The 20015-nt window shown below is 39.7% G+C and overlaps 1 protein-coding gene across 6 annotated transcripts in view; it reads right to left on the bottom strand.

Moving 5' to 3' along the window:
• The window catches only part of MAP7 (microtubule associated protein 7), a 235758-nt gene that overhangs the window by 70786 nt on the left and 144957 nt on the right, over positions 1–20015 (bottom strand). For all 6 annotated transcript variants that reach the window (XM_036766376.1, XM_036766375.1, XM_036766374.1 and 3 more), the window contains exons 2-3: positions 12413–12514; positions 1457–1534 (exon numbers count right to left, since the gene is read on the bottom strand). In XM_036766376.1, coding sequence (XP_036622271.1) covers positions 1457–1534; positions 12413–12514 — 180 coding nt within the window. The remainder of the gene's footprint in view (positions 1–1456; positions 1535–12412; positions 12515–20015) is intronic.

Raw genomic sequence — 20015 nt, 5'->3', positions numbered from 1 at the left:
ATTGCAATTGCCTCTGAGGGGGGAGAAGTATTAGGATTAATTATGCAAGGCAATAACTGTGTGTAACCCCACAACTTTGTGCATGTTTGAAAAAAAGGACCATTTTGCAAACTTGAAAGTGTTTCCATACAAATGCTGGCTATTCCTATTATTTCCCATTGGTTTTGTTTGATATCAAAAACTTATGGATTATCTAGAATCACAGAATCTTTGCATTAGAAAGTGTCCTACAGGTAGTCTAGTCCTTCTGTCGGTTATATGTATGAGGGTCTTTCTAAACTATCCGGGAGAGGTCCTTATCCAGTCTCTATTTGAATACCACCTCTGAAGGGCAACTCACCCGCCCATTTTTCAGACAGCTCTTAATTGTAAGGAGACTTTTCTGTAATGAGCTGAAATCCCTGCTCTTTGTAACTTTTGTGCACTGGTTCTTATTCTTCACTTTGGTATAATAAAGAATATGTTTAATCCATCTTTTTTTTTTTTTGGTGGATGCTCTTCAAATGTTTTTAAACAGCTGTTGTGCTGATCTGCCTCTCCTCCTGCCCTCTCCCCAGCCTCCTTTATTTTCCCCCCAGGATAATTATCTCTCTTGCTTCCAATTGCTCCTCATATTAATCTGATTTTCGTTTTTAGCTTATCAGTGTTTTCTTCAAATATGGCACCCAGAAATGAGCACAATATTCTAGGATACTATCTGACCAGTGCTGGGTACAGTGGGATGATCACCTCCCTTGCTCTTGTTGCTAAACTTCTTACATGGATACAAGCCTCCTCAGTGTGTGTGTGTGTGTGTGTGTGTGTGTATGTATATATGTATATATAACACATACATGTACATGTATACAATACACACATAAATACATTTTTACATAAACTATAGATAGATAGGGAGCACTTTAAAGAGTCACACAGAGCTCTGATGAAAACATGGTTAAGAGGGGAAATGGTGTATTTCTGTGATATGGTCTAAATTACCACTTCACATTGAACACTTATTTCTATCAGTTCATCATTTGAGTATTATATCCATGACGTTTCATATAACATTGAAACAAAATCATGTTCACAGTCATACAGGAATCCAGAGTCATGGTAAATTTGGTGAAATCCATCTTCTTAAAGTCAGCTCTGCTCTCGATGGTACAGTATTATGTTACAGTACTAAGATGTAAACTTGTCTCCTAAGTTGAATTCTCCTCTTCCTGCAGGTTAAAAGGTAATTCACTTTGACCTTATTATTAATACCAAGAGTTAGCATTTATATAACGCTTCAAAGTTTGCAAAGCACTTCTCAAATATTATCTCATTTGATCTTCATAACAACCCCAAAAGACAGGTGCCATTGATACCCCCATTTTTCAGATGAGAAAATTCAAGCTGAGAAGGGTTCAGCGACTTGGCCACAGTCCTAAAACAATCCAGATTCAAAGACCAAATACTGATTCTGCGGTACCTAGCTGCTTTTCTCGTTCCTCTCTCCGTTCCCTGGCCAGCCGTTGTCGGTCATCAACTCTTAGTACAGGTGGAGGGTCTGGAAAAATAGGATAAATAAAAATAAAATTAGGGTAGGAGAGAAAGATTTCAGTTATGTTTTAAAAACATTATCACTATCATAGTAAATTGAAGTATCAGTGTACTTTGAACACAACTAACACTTTCTTTGCAAATTTTAAAGCATCTTTTTTTTTTTTACAGGTTAATGGTGGTGTTGTTCAGTCATTTCAGTTGTGTCCAACTCTTCTTAGCAAAGATACTGGAGTGGTTTGCCATTTCTTTCTGCAGATCATTTTACAGATGAGGAAAGTGAGGCAAAGAGTGTTAAGTGACTTGTCCAGGGTCACTCAGCTAGTTAAGTGTCTGAACTCAGGTTTTCTGACTCCAACTCTAAAGCTCTTATCCAAATGTAGGTTGACAGTAGGAAACTAATAACAATAGCTAAAAATAGTTAACATTTATATAGCACCTACTACATGCCAGGCACTGTGCTAAGCCCTTTGTTCTCATTTGAGCCTTACAACAACCTTGGGAGGTAGGTACCTATTATTATCCCAATTTTACAGTGGAGGAAATTGAGGCAGACTTGCCCAGGGTCAAACGGCTAGTATATGCCTCACACTGAACTCAGGTCTTCCTAACTCCAGGCCCACTACTCTATCTACTGTAACACCTAGCTGTCCTAACAAAATACAGCGAAATTCAATTTTAAAAATCGAGTTAACTCATTGAAGCATTTTATATCATCATATATTCTTAGTTAAAGGGGGCAGAAACAAGAGAAAGGCAGATTTTATCTTTTTTTAAAAGGGAAGTAAATCAAAGCATAAAGTGGGAAAGGCCCAGGCAGAACATGATTAACCTATCATAGATCTATCAGTCATGAATATATCTTTAGTCTTTTCTTGAAGCTAATGAATTTTGCACTGTTAAAGCTCTAAGGGATTTGGGAGGGGGTCTAATCCAACTCCACTTTACAGGTGAGAAATTGAGGCCCCTATGAAGTCAAATGATTTGCCTAAGGTCACCTAGCTGGCCTTCAGAGGCCATCTAATCCAATGTCTCCATTTTATGGATGGGAAAATTGAGGCCCCAGGAGGTTAAGCAATTTGTTCAAGGTCACACAGGCATCATTTACCCAGGTCTTCTGATTCTAGAGCAGGCGCTCTTTCCACTGTGCCACCCTTCCTCTCACATCCTAGGCTTTTGGCTTGACTCTGTCACAGGTCATTACCTCAAAGACTTTAGTCAAGTCTTTTCACTGGAACCTTCATTTCCTCCTCCTCCATCAAAAGAAGGATTTGACCTAGATCATCTCTGAGCTCCGATATTCTATGATTCTCCGTGATCCAGTTTTCACTTACTCTACACTCTATTGGGCATTTTGTTTTGATGAGGCATTTAATGAATGCACGGGACAGTGAGTACCTTGTGGGAGACTATGTGAAAGCTTGGCCAAAGCATTGTGTTATCCCCCAAATGCCAAGTTTATCTTTATATTCACTATAGCAACAGGTACTTATATTTATATGGTGTTTTAGAGTTACAAATCACTTTTGGATATATTATCTCATTTGATTCTCAAAATGAGGTTTCAATGACTTGCCCATGTTCATGTAAATAGGAAGTGGTGGGATTTCTGAGGGAAAATTGGAGGCCTGGTAGTCATTGAGGGAGGGAAAGCTAAGTGGATATATACAGCGTCAAGCCTGGAGTCAGAAAGACTCATCTTCATGAGTTCAAATGTGGCCTCAGAAACTTCCTAGCTGTGTGATCCTGGGCAAGTCACTTCACCCTCTTTGCCTCAGTTTCCTTATTTGTTAAATGAGCTGGAAAAGGAAATGACAAAACACTCCAATATCTTTGTCAAGAAAACCCCAAATGGGGTCACAAAGAGTAGGGTATGACTAAAAATGACTGAATAACTAAAGTTATTAAGGGAAACTATGTATGTGTGGGGGTGGGAGGGGAGGTATTGTTCCTTAACCTCTGAGGCTGAGGTCAGAGGTAAACCTTGCCTTTCTACAATACATCAATGCAATGATCAGGATTGTGAGTGTGATAATTCTTTCAATTCAATAAACATTTATTTAGTACTGACATGTCAGACACGGTACTAGGTGCTGGGGATACAAAAAGAAGCAAAAGACAGTCACTGCCCTCAAGGAACTTACAATCTAAAGGGGAAGTCAAAAAGTAAGCAAATATATACAAAGGAAATTACATATAAGATAAATAAGATTGAAGATGGAGAAAAGGCTGTTGAATTTTGCAGTTAAGAGATCATAAATAACTTTGTAGAGAGCACTTCCAGTGAAAGGCCTTGAGAGTGAGGAGACAAAGTAAGGGTACCTACTGCCTTTTCAAGGAGTTTAGCTACAAAGGGCAGAAGAGATATAGGATGACAGCAGGGATGGAAGGATCAGGTGAGGGTTTTTTTCAGGGTGGGGAGACAGCATGTTTGTAGGCAGTACATGAGCCAGTAGAGAGGGAAAGATTGAAAATAAGTGAAAAAATGGGGATGACAGAGCTGAGAGAGTGGGGACCGCAGGTCTGACAAGGACTGAAAAAGTCTGGAATAGCTGCTGCGGAGAGTAGGACAGTGAGTTGGTAAGGGAGGTAGAGTAGGATTGCCTAGCAGCAGTGAAGGCCCAGTTGAAGTTAAGCAATGTAAATCTGCTTGTAATGGAAACCCCAGTAAGAGGGGTTCTGTGATTTTCTCCACCTTCCTTCAACAGCACATGTGTGGGAATGAAGGTGATGATAGTGGAAAAGATCCAAGACTAAGGCTTGCTTGGGCATAACTGGCCGAGAGCAGGATGGTGTAAAGTTGAATTGATTCACCAAGGAATCAAGATGGGGAGAAGAGGAGGGAGTAGCTAGTACAGGGGAGATGGCCTGGGAGAGAATTGAGGGGTCAATGGATTGGAGGTCATGGTGGTGATGAAGAGTAGGGTTGTGGAAGGGAAGGCAGAGGGAGAGGTGAAAAGTCAATTGATTATGGTTGGATAAGGGAATTTCAGAATTCTTGAACATGGAGGTGGTACATCTGTGGGTAATGGCAAAGTTGAGGATATGCCCATTTTTGTGTAAAGCTGAAGTGGGGTGGAGGAGTAGCTCCTTCTCTCTCTCCCTCCATCCTTCTTTCTTCCCTCCTTTCCTTTCTTCCTTCACTTGGACCATACACAATACTTAGCTTTACACTCCTCTAATGTAATTTATTTAAATATAATACAGAATATTGCATAATAACTGTGTCATTGTCTTATCTCCCCATTAAACTGTAAGTTACAGTTTAGTAACATGTTCTGTGCATGGTATGCTCCTGGCCAAACCCTGTCCCTCGTGTCCACAGGCCTCTCTTTCCCTATGCCAACCTAGGCTAGAACAAGAACTAATTGATTTTCCCCACTTTGATTTCCTAATTTTCCTAATCAGGTTTTAGTTTGGTTATGTTTTCTAGAATTGCTTAAGGATAGGGGGTAGTAGTTCTTCCTGTCATTTCTAAACCCCAGCTCTGCTTCCCCAATAATCTCTTAATTGCCAAATCCAGTGGCCTTTTCTCATGCCTCAATCTTCAATTGAAAATGGAAGTCATACAGCTATGTTAAGTAATATTATAAATTCACATCCAACTTCAAATGTGCCCTTGTATCAGCTGGCAATCCTTCTAATCATCTCTAATTGATTCTCTATCCTACCCTCCAGAGAAGCTATTCTAAACCTTCTCTTTTCTACTCAAGGTTCCCAAAATTTCTCCTTCTCACCTACTCTCAGTCAAGGACCTCCTCTCAATGAGACCATTCAACACAAACTCCTTCTTCTCCCCATTGCTTCATCTCACAACTGTTTGACATCATCTTCCACTAGCTCCTCCTTTCCTTTAGTCTCAGACAAAGAGCTGGCCCTTCTTCATGAGCACTTGAGCTCATCCTTTGACATCTCCAGCACATAGCAATCTCAATCATCCCCTCCCCCCAATCTTCAGCCTCTCTATCAACTGATTCCTTCTCCACTGCATTCAAACACCCCCAAACCTCTTCCAGACAAATAACTTTCATTAAATTACTCCCACAAGCTATCATCCTATAGTCTCCTCCCTTTCTCAGAGGAAAAAAAAACCCCAAACCCAAATTTCTATAAATGCCTTTCTACACTCATTCACTCAACTTCTGTTTTCTCTTACTCACTAGTCACCCCTTTGCAATCCGGATTCCAACCTTATCTCTCAACTGAAACTTCTCTAGCTAAAGTTATTACCAACCTGTTGCCAAATCTAATGGTCTTTTTTTAATCCTCATCCTTCTGATATCTGTAGCTTTTGACAACATCATCTATACTATTTTTCTGAATGCAGTCTCTCACACTGAGGTTTTCCAACATTGTTTTCTCCTAGTTCTCCTTTGCCGGCTTATTCTCAGTCTTCTTCCATTTTATACTCTCTAACTGTGGGTTTTCTCAAAGCTCTGTCTTGAGTCCTCTTTTTTTTTCTTGCTACATTCTTTCTCTTGGTGATCTCATCAGCTCCCACAGGCTTAATCATCCTCCCCATGCAGAGGACTCAGAGATCTATCCATCTAGCTCCAATTTCTCTATTGGGCTTCAATTCCCCATTAAAAATTGCCTATTGTATATTTTATTTTACTTTACTTTTAAATAATATTTTATTTTTTTCCAATTACATGTAAAAGCAATTTTAACACTCATTTTTTAAGATTGTGAGTTCCAAATTCTCTCCTTCACCCCCTCCCCCTCTGTGAGACAGTAAGCAATTTGATATAGATTATACACGTGCAGTCACACAAAACATATTTCCATACTTGTTACGCTATTGTGCATTTTAAATTAGATGTCCAAGACATCTCAAATTCAAAATGTCCAAAACAGAATTTATTTTCTTTTCTCTTCAACCAAACTTCTTCCAAACTTCCATATTTTTGTCATAGGCGCTACAATCTGTTGGGGCAGCTAGGTGGCTTAGCGGACACAGTGCCAGGCCTGGAGTCAGGAAGACCTGAATTAAAATCTGACCTCATACACTTATTAGCTGTATAACTCAGGGCAAGTAAATTCACCCTGTTTGCCTCAGTTTCTACATCTGAAAAAGAAACTGGAAAAGGAAATGGCAGACCACTCCAGTATCTTTGCCAAGAAAACCTCAAATGGGCTCATGAGGAGTCAGATAACACTGAACAATCACCACCACCACCACAACCTTCCAGTCTCCTATGTTTGCAATCTCAGTGTTATTCCTGACTTCTTACTTTCTCTCACCCCGCCATATCCAATCAGTTGCCAAATCTTGCCCGTTCTACTTCATGTACATCTCTTACATTTGACTCTTTCACTCACCCAGCCACCACCTTAGTTGATGCCATATCATCTTACGCCTAGATTACTGCAATGGCTTTTTAATTGGTTTCCTTCTTAGTTTACTTGACCATCATACATCAGCATCATATATCATACACCTTACTATGTGTGGGTATATGGCAGGGCTGTGTCATGGGTCCTCTTCTCTATATACTCTATCTCAACAGTTCTAATGGATTTAGGTATCGCCTTCAGGCAGAAAACTCTAAAATCAGGATGTAGATGAGGGATGGATATGTAGATTTTGGAGATGTCTGAATAAAGATAATAGCTGCTTGGCATCTACATACAGATGTCCAATCAGCATTTCAACCTCAGTTTGTCCAAAAGAAAACCAATCATTTTTTTTTTCCTCTACCTGATGCCTCTTCCTGATTGTTCTATTTCTGTCATGGGCAAGACCATTCTTCTAATCACCCTTTTTGCAATCTGGGAGTCATTCTTGACTCTTCACAGTCATTCTCTCTACCTGTCCCCTTCCCCATCCAGTGAGGTACTGTTGATTTCACCTCCTTAACATCTCTCACATCTGTTTCTTTCTATCACCCAAGCCCAGGGCCTCATCACTTCTCACTCACACTATAGCAATAGCCTCCTTCCCACCTGGTCTCCTTGCATCTAATGTCTCCCCTCTTCAGTCTATCTTCCACACAAATTGACCATTCATAAGTGTAGGTCTGATCATACCACTTCTCAAGAAACTCCAGTAGCTCTCCACTGTCCCTAGGGCAAAAGAGCCACTCCTCTGGCATTCAGAATCCTTCACAGTGGGATGCCAGACTACCTTTCCAGGCTTCCTGGGCATTACAAACTCTATTGGCATACTTTATTTCCCAGCAAACTTCCAATCTAATTGCTATTTTCCATAAATGGTTCTTTCTTTACCTTGGTGTTGTCATACATAGATGTTCCTAATGCCTGGGACGCGTTCTCTCTTCACTCCTGTCTTGCAGAATCTCTAGTTTCCCTTAAGTGTTAGTTCAAAGGCCACCTGCTATTCAAAGACTTTCATGATTCCTTTAGTTGCTAGTGCCCCCACTGTTTCTCCTTGGTAGAATTCACACACACACACCCTCATCTCCATTGAAGAACAGGTACTGTTTCATTTTTGTCTTCATGACTTAAGCTTTCTGAGAGTAGTAGGTAGTTAACAAATGCATGTCGAATGAATGAATTGAATTTGACTTGCTTTTAAATGTCTTCCCTACGGGAGCTGCCCTCTTCTGACCACACAACTTATTCGTGTTTTTCTTAAAATATGATACCTGGCCTTAAACAAAAGGTTGGGTACCAGCCTCACAAGGGAAAACTGGCAATATCTCATTTGATCCTCACAACATCCCAGTAAGGTAAGTTACACAAGTGGTATTATCTCCATTTTGCAGCTAAAGAAACTGAGGTTAGAAACAAAGCTGGTTGGGCATTATGACTTCAGACAAGTATTTTGGCTTCCAATCAGAAGCTCCTTCCACTTGGCTTTCTGGTCTTCCAGTTGGGTCAGACAAAGTTCCCAAGTAAATAACTTTCTTTCCTAGCACAGGGGCTAAGTAAGAAATGCTTCAGCAGTATGTACAGGGGTAAGAAGGTCATCTTGACAGCTGCTTGTCCTCCAGTAAGCCTCCACTCTTCAAGTGACCACCCCTCAGTGGGGGGTTGGGATGAGTCAGAAGAAGAGCTGGGCAAACCCAATACACTCAATTCCAGGGTTTTTTTTTTTGTTGATTATGCAAATCAGTTCTTCCTTCCATGTCTACCTAGGTTCTCCTCTAACAGCCTTTACTTCTCTTTCTTGATTATAAACTGAAGTTCAATTTTTTTTTTTAAATCAAGACTGCCTTTCCAATAACACAATATGAAAGCCTAGAGGTGCGGGGAACTTGAGGCCTCAAGGCCACATGTGGCCCTCTAAGTCCTCAAGTGCAGCCCAAACTTCACAAAACAAATCCTCTTAATAAAAGGATTTGTTCTATAAAACTTGGATTCAATCAAAAGGCCTCACCCAAGGACCCAGAAAGCCGCGTGTGGCCTTAAGGCTGCAGGTTCCCTGTCCCTAGTTAGGAAAAGGAGGACTGTTCTCCGGGGTTCTGTAGCTGCCTTTTTTTTCTCTCTGGTCCCACCAAATTCACTGTTGATCAGTAAACAGACTTCTATCTAGGACAGAGAAGAAGGAAGGGTTTCCGAGAACACAAGTAGCACCTTCCTTTACAGCCAGGCTATCATTATGCTTTTCCCACTGGGTTTTTATCATTGTATTATTCGACATGCTCTCTCTCAGCCAAACAGAACAATTTGTGAGCACAGGAGCTGAGATTATGTTTGTATTGTGTGTAGCTGCTTGCTTGTTTTGTACCCCAGCAGGACACACACCTAACACTTCAAGTGCTGTACACAAATGAAATCTTGGTGAAAATACACTGTCATTATGCAGCAAGGGGAGGGGAGGGCATAATTCTCCTTACAATTTACTAAATGTAAAAACATTTAAAAATGATTTTTGAAAAAGTCATAGAAGAAATCAACATTAATGAAATACTGAGCAAAGTAACATAAAAATTTCATTTTATGAATGAAATCTATTTCATATTTTGAGGGCTATAGTCATTTATCAACTACATCTAAATCTACTGTTATGTTGCTTTGAACAGAGCATTGGGGGTGGGGGCAGAGCCATAACTAGCAATTTTGGCCTTAAGTGCAACCACCGTCCAAGACAAACACTACCAAGTGGGGCAAGCAGCATGAAATTCATCCTCAAATCTGATTTGCAATTCATTATGTGAAAATAATAGAAGGACTAATTAAGAAAAATTCAATTGAGTGGAAGGGAGAAATAGTTATAGTGGTTTGGGGTCATGATATCTCAAGTGGGAGCCTGAAAACCCCCAATATGAATGACCCCAGAGGGGCTGTGGCATAATTCCAAGGGTTGGCCAATCAGAAGATAGGAATATTGGTCACTTTTTACCCTCTTGTCACCAACAGAATTCTGTTCTCTCCATTTGCCCCTTACTGTACAACATTCTCCCTCCCACACTCTGATTGTGGGCATGCAAACTCTGAACTGCTCCCTTTTGACACTGAGGTTGAACCCCTTAAAATGGTTTTAAACTAACCATGATCTGGATCCCCACAAAGGAAAATTCTCTCTCCCCTCCCCAGGGTAATCACACTTTGCACACCACATTACGTCATTGGAAAAGGGTGGTCTGAACTCTGGGGCAGTGTCTGGTGAGTAACAGCCTGTCCCTCTTCTCTTTTCAGTTTTGGTGGGACGGAATAAGCCACACAGGAAGAATAGACATGGATAGATTGTGATCTACATCTTCAGAATTGCCCTAGGGCATCATCAAGGGCACCCTAGCTTTCTAGTCTCCTATGTTCTTCCTATATTTGTTATCTTTGATTCTGCACTTGGCTAAAACTATTCTTTTTTAAGTTACCAGTTGGTGCCTTATTTGTCAGATATCTTGGACTTTTATCAAACTTCATTTTTCTTTGTGGCTCTGTAGTATATGACACTACTGACCACCCTCTTCTCTTGGAAATTTATTCTCTTCTTTTTGGGTTGCTAGAAATGATATAACTGTATCACCTATATCTTTACACTTAAAAAGAAGCCCTAAAAACAGAGTTTTCTAACCTGCTTAAAAATCTTCCAAATGAAGACTTTTAGTGGATTTTGAGCCTGTTTATTATTATTATTAACAATGATGACAGCTAGCATTTATATAGCACTTTAAGGTTTGTAAAATGCTTTACATATGCTATCTTCTTTGGTCTGTCTGTTTAAAAATATGATACAGAAATCTGTGAATAGTTTGCAAGAACAACTGATAGACATTGGAGAAGAGAGAAATTTGCTAGTTGGATTTCAGTAAAGATCCTTTGCATAATTAGTAGATGGAGCTGAAAATGAAGATCATCATTTAGTAAGTACAGCAATTATGCCCTTCTTCAATTTGTATTTATGGCTCAGTGGATAGAGTACCAGGCCTGTAGTGAGGAAGACTGACCTTTGTGAGTTCAAATGTAGTCTCAGACACTTACTAGCTGTGTGACCTTGGGCAAATCACTTGACCCTGTTTGCCTCAGTTTCCTCATGTGTCAAATGAGCTGGAGAAGAAAATGGCAAACCAGTCCTGTATCTCTGCTAAGAAAACCCCAAATGGGGTCATGAAGAGTTGGATACAACTGAACAACAACAAATATATATATATATGTATATATGTATATATATACATATGTGTGTGTGTGTGTGTGTGTGTGTATGTGTACATATACATACATATATTTCTATCTTGGTGAGTTCTTCCCAGCAATGATAACCATTAAAACCAAGTATTGAAAATAAATCAAAGTCACAAGTAGACCTTTGAATTACAGTAAAGGTGTTAAATCAATATATCCAATCACATTGCTTTCATTAAAACTTCATTTCATTATTTATATTTTAAATATAATTTAATAATTTTATACATGTCATTATTTGACATTTCATTAATTATATTTTCAGTTAGAGCAAAATATTATTATTGAATATAAAATATTTTCAAAATGTTATTTACCTCATGTAACTACTATTTTGGTTAGTTTTATAATGTCCATGACTATTAGTTTGGTAATACATATGCATAATTTATAAATAAGCAGATATACATATATGGGAGTGTGTGCTCAAGAACTTTCTTAGGGAGTAATCAATTTTAAAAATTTGGAGAATGGTGCTTGAGGGGGGGCATAATTTCACAAACTGGAAGAGATCTCAGGGGTCAATTAGTCCAACTTGTACCTGAATAAGAAACTCTTTTCCAAAATACCCAACAAGTAGCCAACCAACCTACCACTGAGTCTCTAACGATGGGGAACCCATTACCCACAAGGCAGCAATTCCACTTTGGATATACCTAATTTTTAGAAAGTTTTTCCTTACATTGAACCAAGGTCTGCCTCTTACCAGTTCCCACGCATTAGTCCTGGTTCTGCTTCTAGGTGATGAGCAAAACAAATCTAATCCCTCTTCCATGACAGTCTCCCAATTACTAGGTGACATCTATCGAGTTTCCCCAAATTTTCTTTTCTGTAGGCTAAACATCCTGTGATCCTCACATAGATGGTGCTAAGGTCTCACAATCCTGACTTCCATCCAATGGACACTCTCAAGGTTATAAATGTCCTTCCTAAAATATGGTGGTGTCCAGAACTGGACATGGCAGATTATAACAAGGTCTTAACCTTCTCTATTTTGGACACTGGCTCTCACTGCAGCCAAAGTTAGCCTTGCTTTTTTGATTGCCATTTCATACTTTTTATCCCTATGAAGCTTGCAGACTGCGGATCTTTTTTTCTTGTAAATGGTGGTCTAGCCATGACAACTTCCCCATCATGTCTTTGGGAACTTGATTTTTTTTAACCCATGGGTAGACATTTACATTTATTTCCATGGACCCACATGCTCCCCAGGCCAGACTATATCTTCCTGTGCCATCCCCAGGTCTGTGGGTTACTCCGTGGAATTTTGGCATCGATCTCTGGATTGGCTCACCTGGTTTGTTTCCTGGTACGTTGCGATTTTGTCCTAAAGCAGCAGAGGTGGGGCGGCCAGGTGCAGGAGCCTTCTTATCTTGCACTTGGGAGTTTTCAGATGCTACAAAGATAGGGAGACAAAAATGAGACATGTTTAGTCCCTTACTATAGAAACACTGCCATTTTAGAGTTTTGTTCAAGTTAATACCCTACTTTCCCAAATAATTATTCAATGACTCTATAGATGTGTCTTCTGAAAAGAATATGATGGGGTTTTTTTTTTTCCTTCTGGAAAACATTTGCTTTCCCTCTGTCTTACTTAGCAAATATATCGTACTGATGTTACCTTACCTCAGTTACGCCCTCACTTCTGCAAGGTTTTAACTACTTCCTAACTGATTTACTATTTCATTGCATTCTACACCTTCTCTTCTCTCCTCAAACCTCCCCAAAGTCAATCATTCAGTATACAGTTTGTAAATATTTGTTTGCTTACTGTCTTCCCCTATTAGACTGTAAGCTACTTGAGGACTATCTTTTGCCTTTTTTTGTATCTCCAGAACTTAGCATGGTACCTGGCACATAAAAGGTATTTAATACACGCTTACTGACCGACGATGAAGTGACCTTCTCTTGGCCAAGGCCAACCCCTTTACCAGCGCTGTTGATCCCATCCCTTCCTTTCTTCTCCAGTAGATTATCCCTTAATCATACTCTCTCTTTAATCCAAATACTGGTTCCTTTCTGGCTGACTACAGACAAACTATGTTTCCTCCATCCTTATAAACCTTCATGACACCATTTTCCCCTCAATTATAATCCTATATTTCTCCTCCATTTCCACCCACACTTGTAGATAGGTGTCACCAGCCAAAAGAGTCATTACTGCCACCACACCTGCCAAGAAAGCAGCGATCCCAGCCAAAGCTGTCATTACACCAGATAAGAAGGAAGACACTCCGGCTAAAGCAGCAGCTCCCCCACCCCTAACCAAACAGGCAAAAAAATGGGAAGAATGCCAAGAAAGAGGGCAGTGAATCTGAAGAAGACAGGGAAGATGAGGAGGATGAAGAATTTGAACAGTCCAAAGACACAAAAATGGGAGCAGCTCCAGCCAAATAAGACTCTGAGGAGGAAGAGAAAGAGGATGAGGTAGAAGATGATAGTGATGAGAATGAGTCTGGAGAAGCAGCTATGGATACCATACCTGCCAAAAGGAAGGCTATTTCTGTGAAAGCCAAGAAATTAGAGAAGGGGGAGGAGGAGGAAGAAGACAAAGATGAAGAGGACAAAGAAGAGGAGAAGAAGGAAGATGAGGAGGAAGAAGAGAAAGTGCCCATCAAAGAAGCATAAGGGAAGAAGAAAAAGGAAATGGGCAAACAGGAAGCTCCTCAAGCCAAGAAACAGAAATTAGAAGCTGAAGCACCTACAAATAGCAATCTTTTCACTGGCAATATGAACTTCAACGAAGCCACTTCTGAGCTAAAAACTGACATCACAGACTTCTTTGCAAAAAAAGAAAAAAAAAATTAAAAAAATTTTAAAAGGACCTTACAGTTGTGGACATCCAAATTGGTACGAGGAAGTTTGGCTATACAGAATGTAAACCAGTTGAAGATGTGGAAAAGGCTCTGGAACTCAATGGCTCCAAAGTCTTTGGCTCTAAAATGAAACTGAAAGATTCATTTTACAACTGAGTTGGTGCCAGGATATTCACAGAAAGGGAGACAGGGTTGTCTGAAGGTTTGGTTTTGTGGGTTTCAACTCAGAAGAAGATGCTAAAACTATGAAAGAGGCCATCGGAAGATTGGGAGATTGATGGAAATAAAATAACTCTGGACTGGGCCAAGCCCAGTGGCAGCCATGGTGGTTTCATTGGCTAAGCAGGCAGTAGAGGAAGCCAAGAGGACTTTGGTGGTCAGGGTAGTTTCTAAGCAGATGGAGGAGTGGAGGAGGAAGAAGAAGAAACAACAAGCCACAGAGAAACCCCTCCCCCCCCGAAAGTTATAACAACTTTTCCCCTGTGCAATTTGAATAGATTCTGGGGGGTTATCATGTCATCTGGTCAGTGACAGAGCCTTCTAAGCATATCCCAGGGCAAATATGCAGGCCAGAGTCTTCTTGGAAAAACCTGATGACATTTCAATGGAGAGTATGTTGGTTTTGACTAGATGGATGTTCCATGTAATCTTTTTGAAGAGATAGGTGATGGATATGAGTTCACCTTTTTATCCATGAGCTATCTTGAGTTTATAATGTTATACTACACGTATAAAACCACTTCCCCCCCCCCCCAATATCTATAGTGGTTTTGTTTCATTTTTAATCTCTTTTTTTGGCTGTAAAGAAAAAAGGCAAATGTTTTCTCATGGTTTCTGCTTCAGCTGCTTGTCTTAGGTCACATTAAAATGGCCTAACCTTGTGACAGAAAAAAAAATGTATGCCCTGGGGACATCTCAAACTCAGTGTGTCTAAAACCAAACCGAATCCTCTGCCAAAATGCACTATATCTGCCAAGATATCACCCATCCTTGCAGCCTGATAGGTTCACAATCACAGTGTTCACAACCTCATCACCTCTTGCCTGGGCTACTGCAATGGCTTACTAATTGGTCCCTCTTGCCTCAAGTCTCTCCCACATACACATACACACATATGATCCTATGATTCTTGCCCTCTCAATTAGGATTCAGACCGGGATACAGTCTGAATGGTGAATGGTCTAAAAAATGGTAATGTGGTATAAGGCCAACAGCAATCACAAAATCTACAGCTGTTAAAATATTGTCTTCAAGCATCTGCTTTAACCTTCCATATTTGGTGATTCTTTGCCACAGTTGCTAATGAGTTCCCAAACTGATTAATTTAAGTTTCATCCGCTTTTGATGTCAATAAACAAAGAAATGCTCAAGGGCTGAGAAAGAGGAAGATGAGGAGAAGCAGAAGTCCTAGATAAGGGGTGTTCCATAGGATTTTGTTGACTGTCAAAACAGCGGCTGGCAGTTTACCAAAGGCTAAAGGTCATCCTGGCAGGTAGGTGACTCAATGGATAGAGTGCTGGGCCTGGAGTCAGGAAGACTCATCTTTGTGAGTTCAAATCTGGCCTCAGACACTCACTAGTTCTGTGATCCTGGGGAAGTCGCTTAACCCTGTTTGCCTCAGTTTCCTTATCTGTAAAATGAGCCGGACAAGGAAATGGCAAACTGCTCCTGTATCTCTGCCATGAAAACCCCCAATGGGATCACAAAGATTCAGATATGACTGAAACGACTGAACAACAAAAACAAAGGTTGTCATCCTGGCCTGCCCGTAGTTGGGGGTAGGGTTGAGAATGATGCTAATAAAGTTAGGAAACGCCCCATTTATGTGTGACACTGCATTAGAAGGAAAGCTAAAAAGTGTAGACAATATCAAAATATATTTAAACAGTGTCATTAGTTAGCTGCCAACGCTGGAGCTCCCTAGCCAACAATTCTAGCCTAGATAACCCACCAACTATAAAGTCAACAAATTCAATAATCCAATAAATTAAATACTAATTGTGTGCAGAGTCCTATGATAGTTGGAAAGGGAGATGTTAACTTGTGATAAGAGATTGTCCTTGCCCTCATGGAGCCCGCCAGCTAGTAGGCAGTCCCTAATAAAACTGTGAATTGACTATATTTGGAAATATTATTTCTATTTTCAGGTTAAAAAAAAAGGCCCTTCCCCCTTATTCTCCTGGTTAACCTTATAAAAAAACTACTGTTATCAGATGCAAATGTGTGTGTGTGTGTGTGTGTGTGTGTATATATATAATAAAATCATTCTAAACATTATAATAGATTCACAGTTTCACATGTAATCATTTTTCTTTATTATACTCTGTTATGGAAATGCTTGTTTTATTCCATAAATTAAAAATAAATAAAATTAAAAAAAATTAAAAGACTATTGCTAGAGGAAAATCCCATTTTAAAAAGTAAACAGAGGTCAATAAAATTCAGACAATACTTAGAAATGTAGAGAATTTCAATTACAAACATTTCAGGTTGGTACAATGAAACTTTAATTTTACAGAATAATTAGAGAGTGTGATACTCTGGATCTTTTTTTGGTGGGGGGGGGGAGGGCTGGGTAGGTTGAGGATAATGGGATCACAGACATAAAATTGGAAGGGGACTTGGTCATTTAGTCCTTTCTCTGCCTTTTACAGATGAGGAAACTAAGTCCTCCAAAGATAGAGCTTCTTGTCCCAGATCACAAAGAAAGAAGGAGGCAGATCAGGGACTCAAATCCAGATCCTAGCACTCTTTCCACTGTGTTGTGATGCTTGTATTCTAATGAGAAACCCCTTTTAAAAAGGTCTTCATAAAATACATTAATTCTCTCTCCTGCCTTGGTAAAAAGTAAAATATATTTGTAGCTAGTTTTATAACCATTCCTCTTAGGGCATGGGTTCAAGACCGGATTTATGCTATCCAAGAGGTCAAGAGGCAGGGTGATATCTTCACAAAGGCAGAGTGGTGACTCAGAGCAGAAATCAGTGATTTTTCCATTTTACTAATTTTAAGTAATCATATTACAGATCACATTCCTAGATCTACGTAAGAACCGAGAGCCAGCGTCTTCCACCCTGGAAGAGCTTAGGGCAGTGGGCGGGTAGGGTAGGCTTCTCATGTGTAGTCTGAGTCTCTTTTGTGAGTGGTGGGATATCATGCATCTGTTGGGAAAGCCTTCATATAGACATGGAATGTCTTCTTCTCTAGCCAGCTGGTAGTCTGGTCACCACTGGCTGGTGATCAAAATATAGACTATAATCCCTAGCTGGTTAATTAAGTGACAGCCTGGTTCTCCATTGGTTTCAGAAAAGAAAGGAAAGAGTCAGGTGTGAAGAGGTATAACTTTGACATCATTACCAAGTCTCTTAAACTCACTTGTCATGTAGTGGCATAATGTTTAATCTTTCTCTAATGACTAAGGATCCATAAATATCTCAGTGCCACAAATCAGAATGATTGCTAAATGGTACTATGAACATAGAAGATGTAGGGGGATACAGAAAGCTAAAGAGTCACAGGATTTAAACTTTTCCAGTCTTCCCCTCCCTTACCTCCCATTTTGCAGATGACAGAGTAGAAAAATGACTTGCCTAGAATCATACAAGAAATAAAGTAATAATGTTGGGATTCAAACACAGGCCCTGTGACACCAAATTCAGTGCTTTCCCCATTCTATCATGCTACTTACTACCCCAGTCTCTGCTTCATCAAGGACAAAGTGTTTTTGTTTGTTTAAATTAAATAAATCCTCACTGATGACTTATTTTGTGATCATTTGTTTCTTTCACTCACAAAGCATGTGCAGGGATGGGGAAATTCAATTAATTGAGTATTCTAGTTAGTTGGATTCTGGCCTACTGGAATTTTACTGTAATTGAATTCATTTGGCCAGATCACTATGCTCATCTCAGTCGTGTCCTATAAATCATGTAGGTTAGGAGAAATGGTTTATTTGGCTTTCCAGAATGCATTTCTAGGTCAGAATGCCCACTGATGGATGTTGGCAGCAAGAAAATTTGGGGAAAAAAACCCCACACTATTTTTGAATGTTTCTATGACCTTGTACAACTGACATCTTGAGTCATTCTAATAAAATAAAAAATAAAGTAGAAAAATCATTGGCATGCTTCTGTAGTCCAAGTTTAATTTACTATCAATGGCTTACAGACTTCCTTTTCTAAGGACTAAATTTTGTAGGATCGCTTTCAATTTTTATATCAATCACAAGATTGTGTAATCAGTCCTCAGAGCTTATGTTTCTTTATTCCTTACAATTTCCCGTCCCTGATTCCTTCCCCTCTGGATAGACTCAATAATACCATAGAAGAAGTGAATATCTATCAGCAAATTTTCAGCTCCAAAGACCACTTCTTTCCCTTCTTCTGTCCTCCCCTTCCCTTCCTACTTTCAGTACCCAATCCCAGCAAAAAGTCAGACATGACTGAAAACCGACTGAAGAATTTATGAGTTCCTTGTTCGTTTTTGCATTTCCACTAAAACCATGCCTTGTAATAAATCTGCTGAACTGAAATCATATTTCCTCACTTAGGCTATAAGCTCTTTCAGGGTCAGGCAGTTTTTCACATAGCTTTGGTATTCTTTCAAAGCTTAGCTAAAGCTCCATCCCCTTCAAGAGGACCTTCCCGATCCTTCCCAGCTCCTATTGCCTCCTTCCTGCCAAGAATTACCTTAAAGGTGCTTTGTATATATATATTTGCATTTACTTCTATATGGATGTTGTTAATCCAATAGAATATAAGCTCCTTGAGGTCAGGAACTGTTTCATTTTTGTCTATATCTATAGTGCCTAACACATTTCTTGGCACGCAGAAAGTGCATATTGCTTATTGATATATTACTAACCTCATTGCACTTAATATATCACACAGTAGGCATGCAGGGTTTGCTCAAACAGCCAGCACATGACAGCACCTCACAAATACAACGACACAAAAGCAGTGTTGACAGTTTCAATGATATCCTGTGCTGAATGAAATTTCTGCCTCATTTGTTTCAATGAAACTTTGAAAATAGGGCAGAACAGAAGGACAGCTTAATAATAACATGGTAGCTTGCACATTTTATGTGAAGTTCATGAACTGTGTGAGATAACCTCACAGTCAATCTGCTATAATTTTTTTCAGGTAAACATATTATTTTTCTTGGAATATAATCTTACCATCTATAGGAGTGAAAAGATTTGCCATGGATTCTAACATCATTTATTCATTAAGAAAGAGATAGTGTCTTCACAGAGAAGTCTCCCCAATGGAAGCTACCGTCTGCTACAGTGAGTCTCATGGTCTGTTCCCTGCCTTGGGCAGCGATTCCCTGCAAATTTCACTAGTTAATCTCTGTAACCATCAAGAGAAGCACTCTAGAAACCCAGAAGCCTCAGGTCTAATCCTCTGTTGCTAAGTGCAAAATCACTCTCTGCTCCAATTTATCCATTGGCAAAGGGCAAAGTGCCCTGCTTGCTGGAGGCCCAAAAGAATCTGAGAGTTGCTTTGAATAACATTTTGCAATGAAAAGTTGTTTGTTTTTGAATAACAGACCCTTTATCTTTGGGGAGGGGGAGTTTCTAAGATGACAAAGAGATCTCTAGGAAATCAGTTACAAAGTGGTCTCAGCAGCCTAAGAATGAAAATACTTTGGGTATGCTAATGGATGGAACAATCAATCTATGAGAAACAACTTGTAAAAATAAAATAATATAATGTGATGGTTGGGGACAGGAAAGAAAGATAAAAATTGACTGAATCTACAAAATTCACCTGATTTTTCCATCTTCTGGATCAGTCAGACTATTCCAAATCCACAAGGGTAAAACTGTGGATTTATGTGGTGGCAGAACCATGGCCCCCAGAAAGAGGATGAGAGGGGAAAAAAAAGGAACCAGAAGAATGGAAGGGAAAGAATAAAGGGTCAAATATGTCAGTATTTTGGAGGTCACTTTGGCAAGGAAGAAAGGTGAAATCCAAGGCTATCTTGTCCAGCTGAAGATCTTAATTTTAGTAGACCACCACAGGAAAGCAGCAAAGCCCCTATTCCAGCTTGTAGTGTAAGTCAGGAACCTGAGCC

This window comes from Trichosurus vulpecula, chromosome 7 (assembly GCF_011100635.1).
Source record: "Trichosurus vulpecula isolate mTriVul1 chromosome 7, mTriVul1.pri, whole genome shotgun sequence".
In the NCBI taxonomy this organism is placed as follows: domain Eukaryota; kingdom Metazoa; phylum Chordata; class Mammalia; order Diprotodontia; family Phalangeridae; genus Trichosurus; species Trichosurus vulpecula.
The sequence above is the reverse complement of the archived record's forward strand: the minus strand, read 5'-3'. Positions and strand labels throughout refer to the sequence as shown.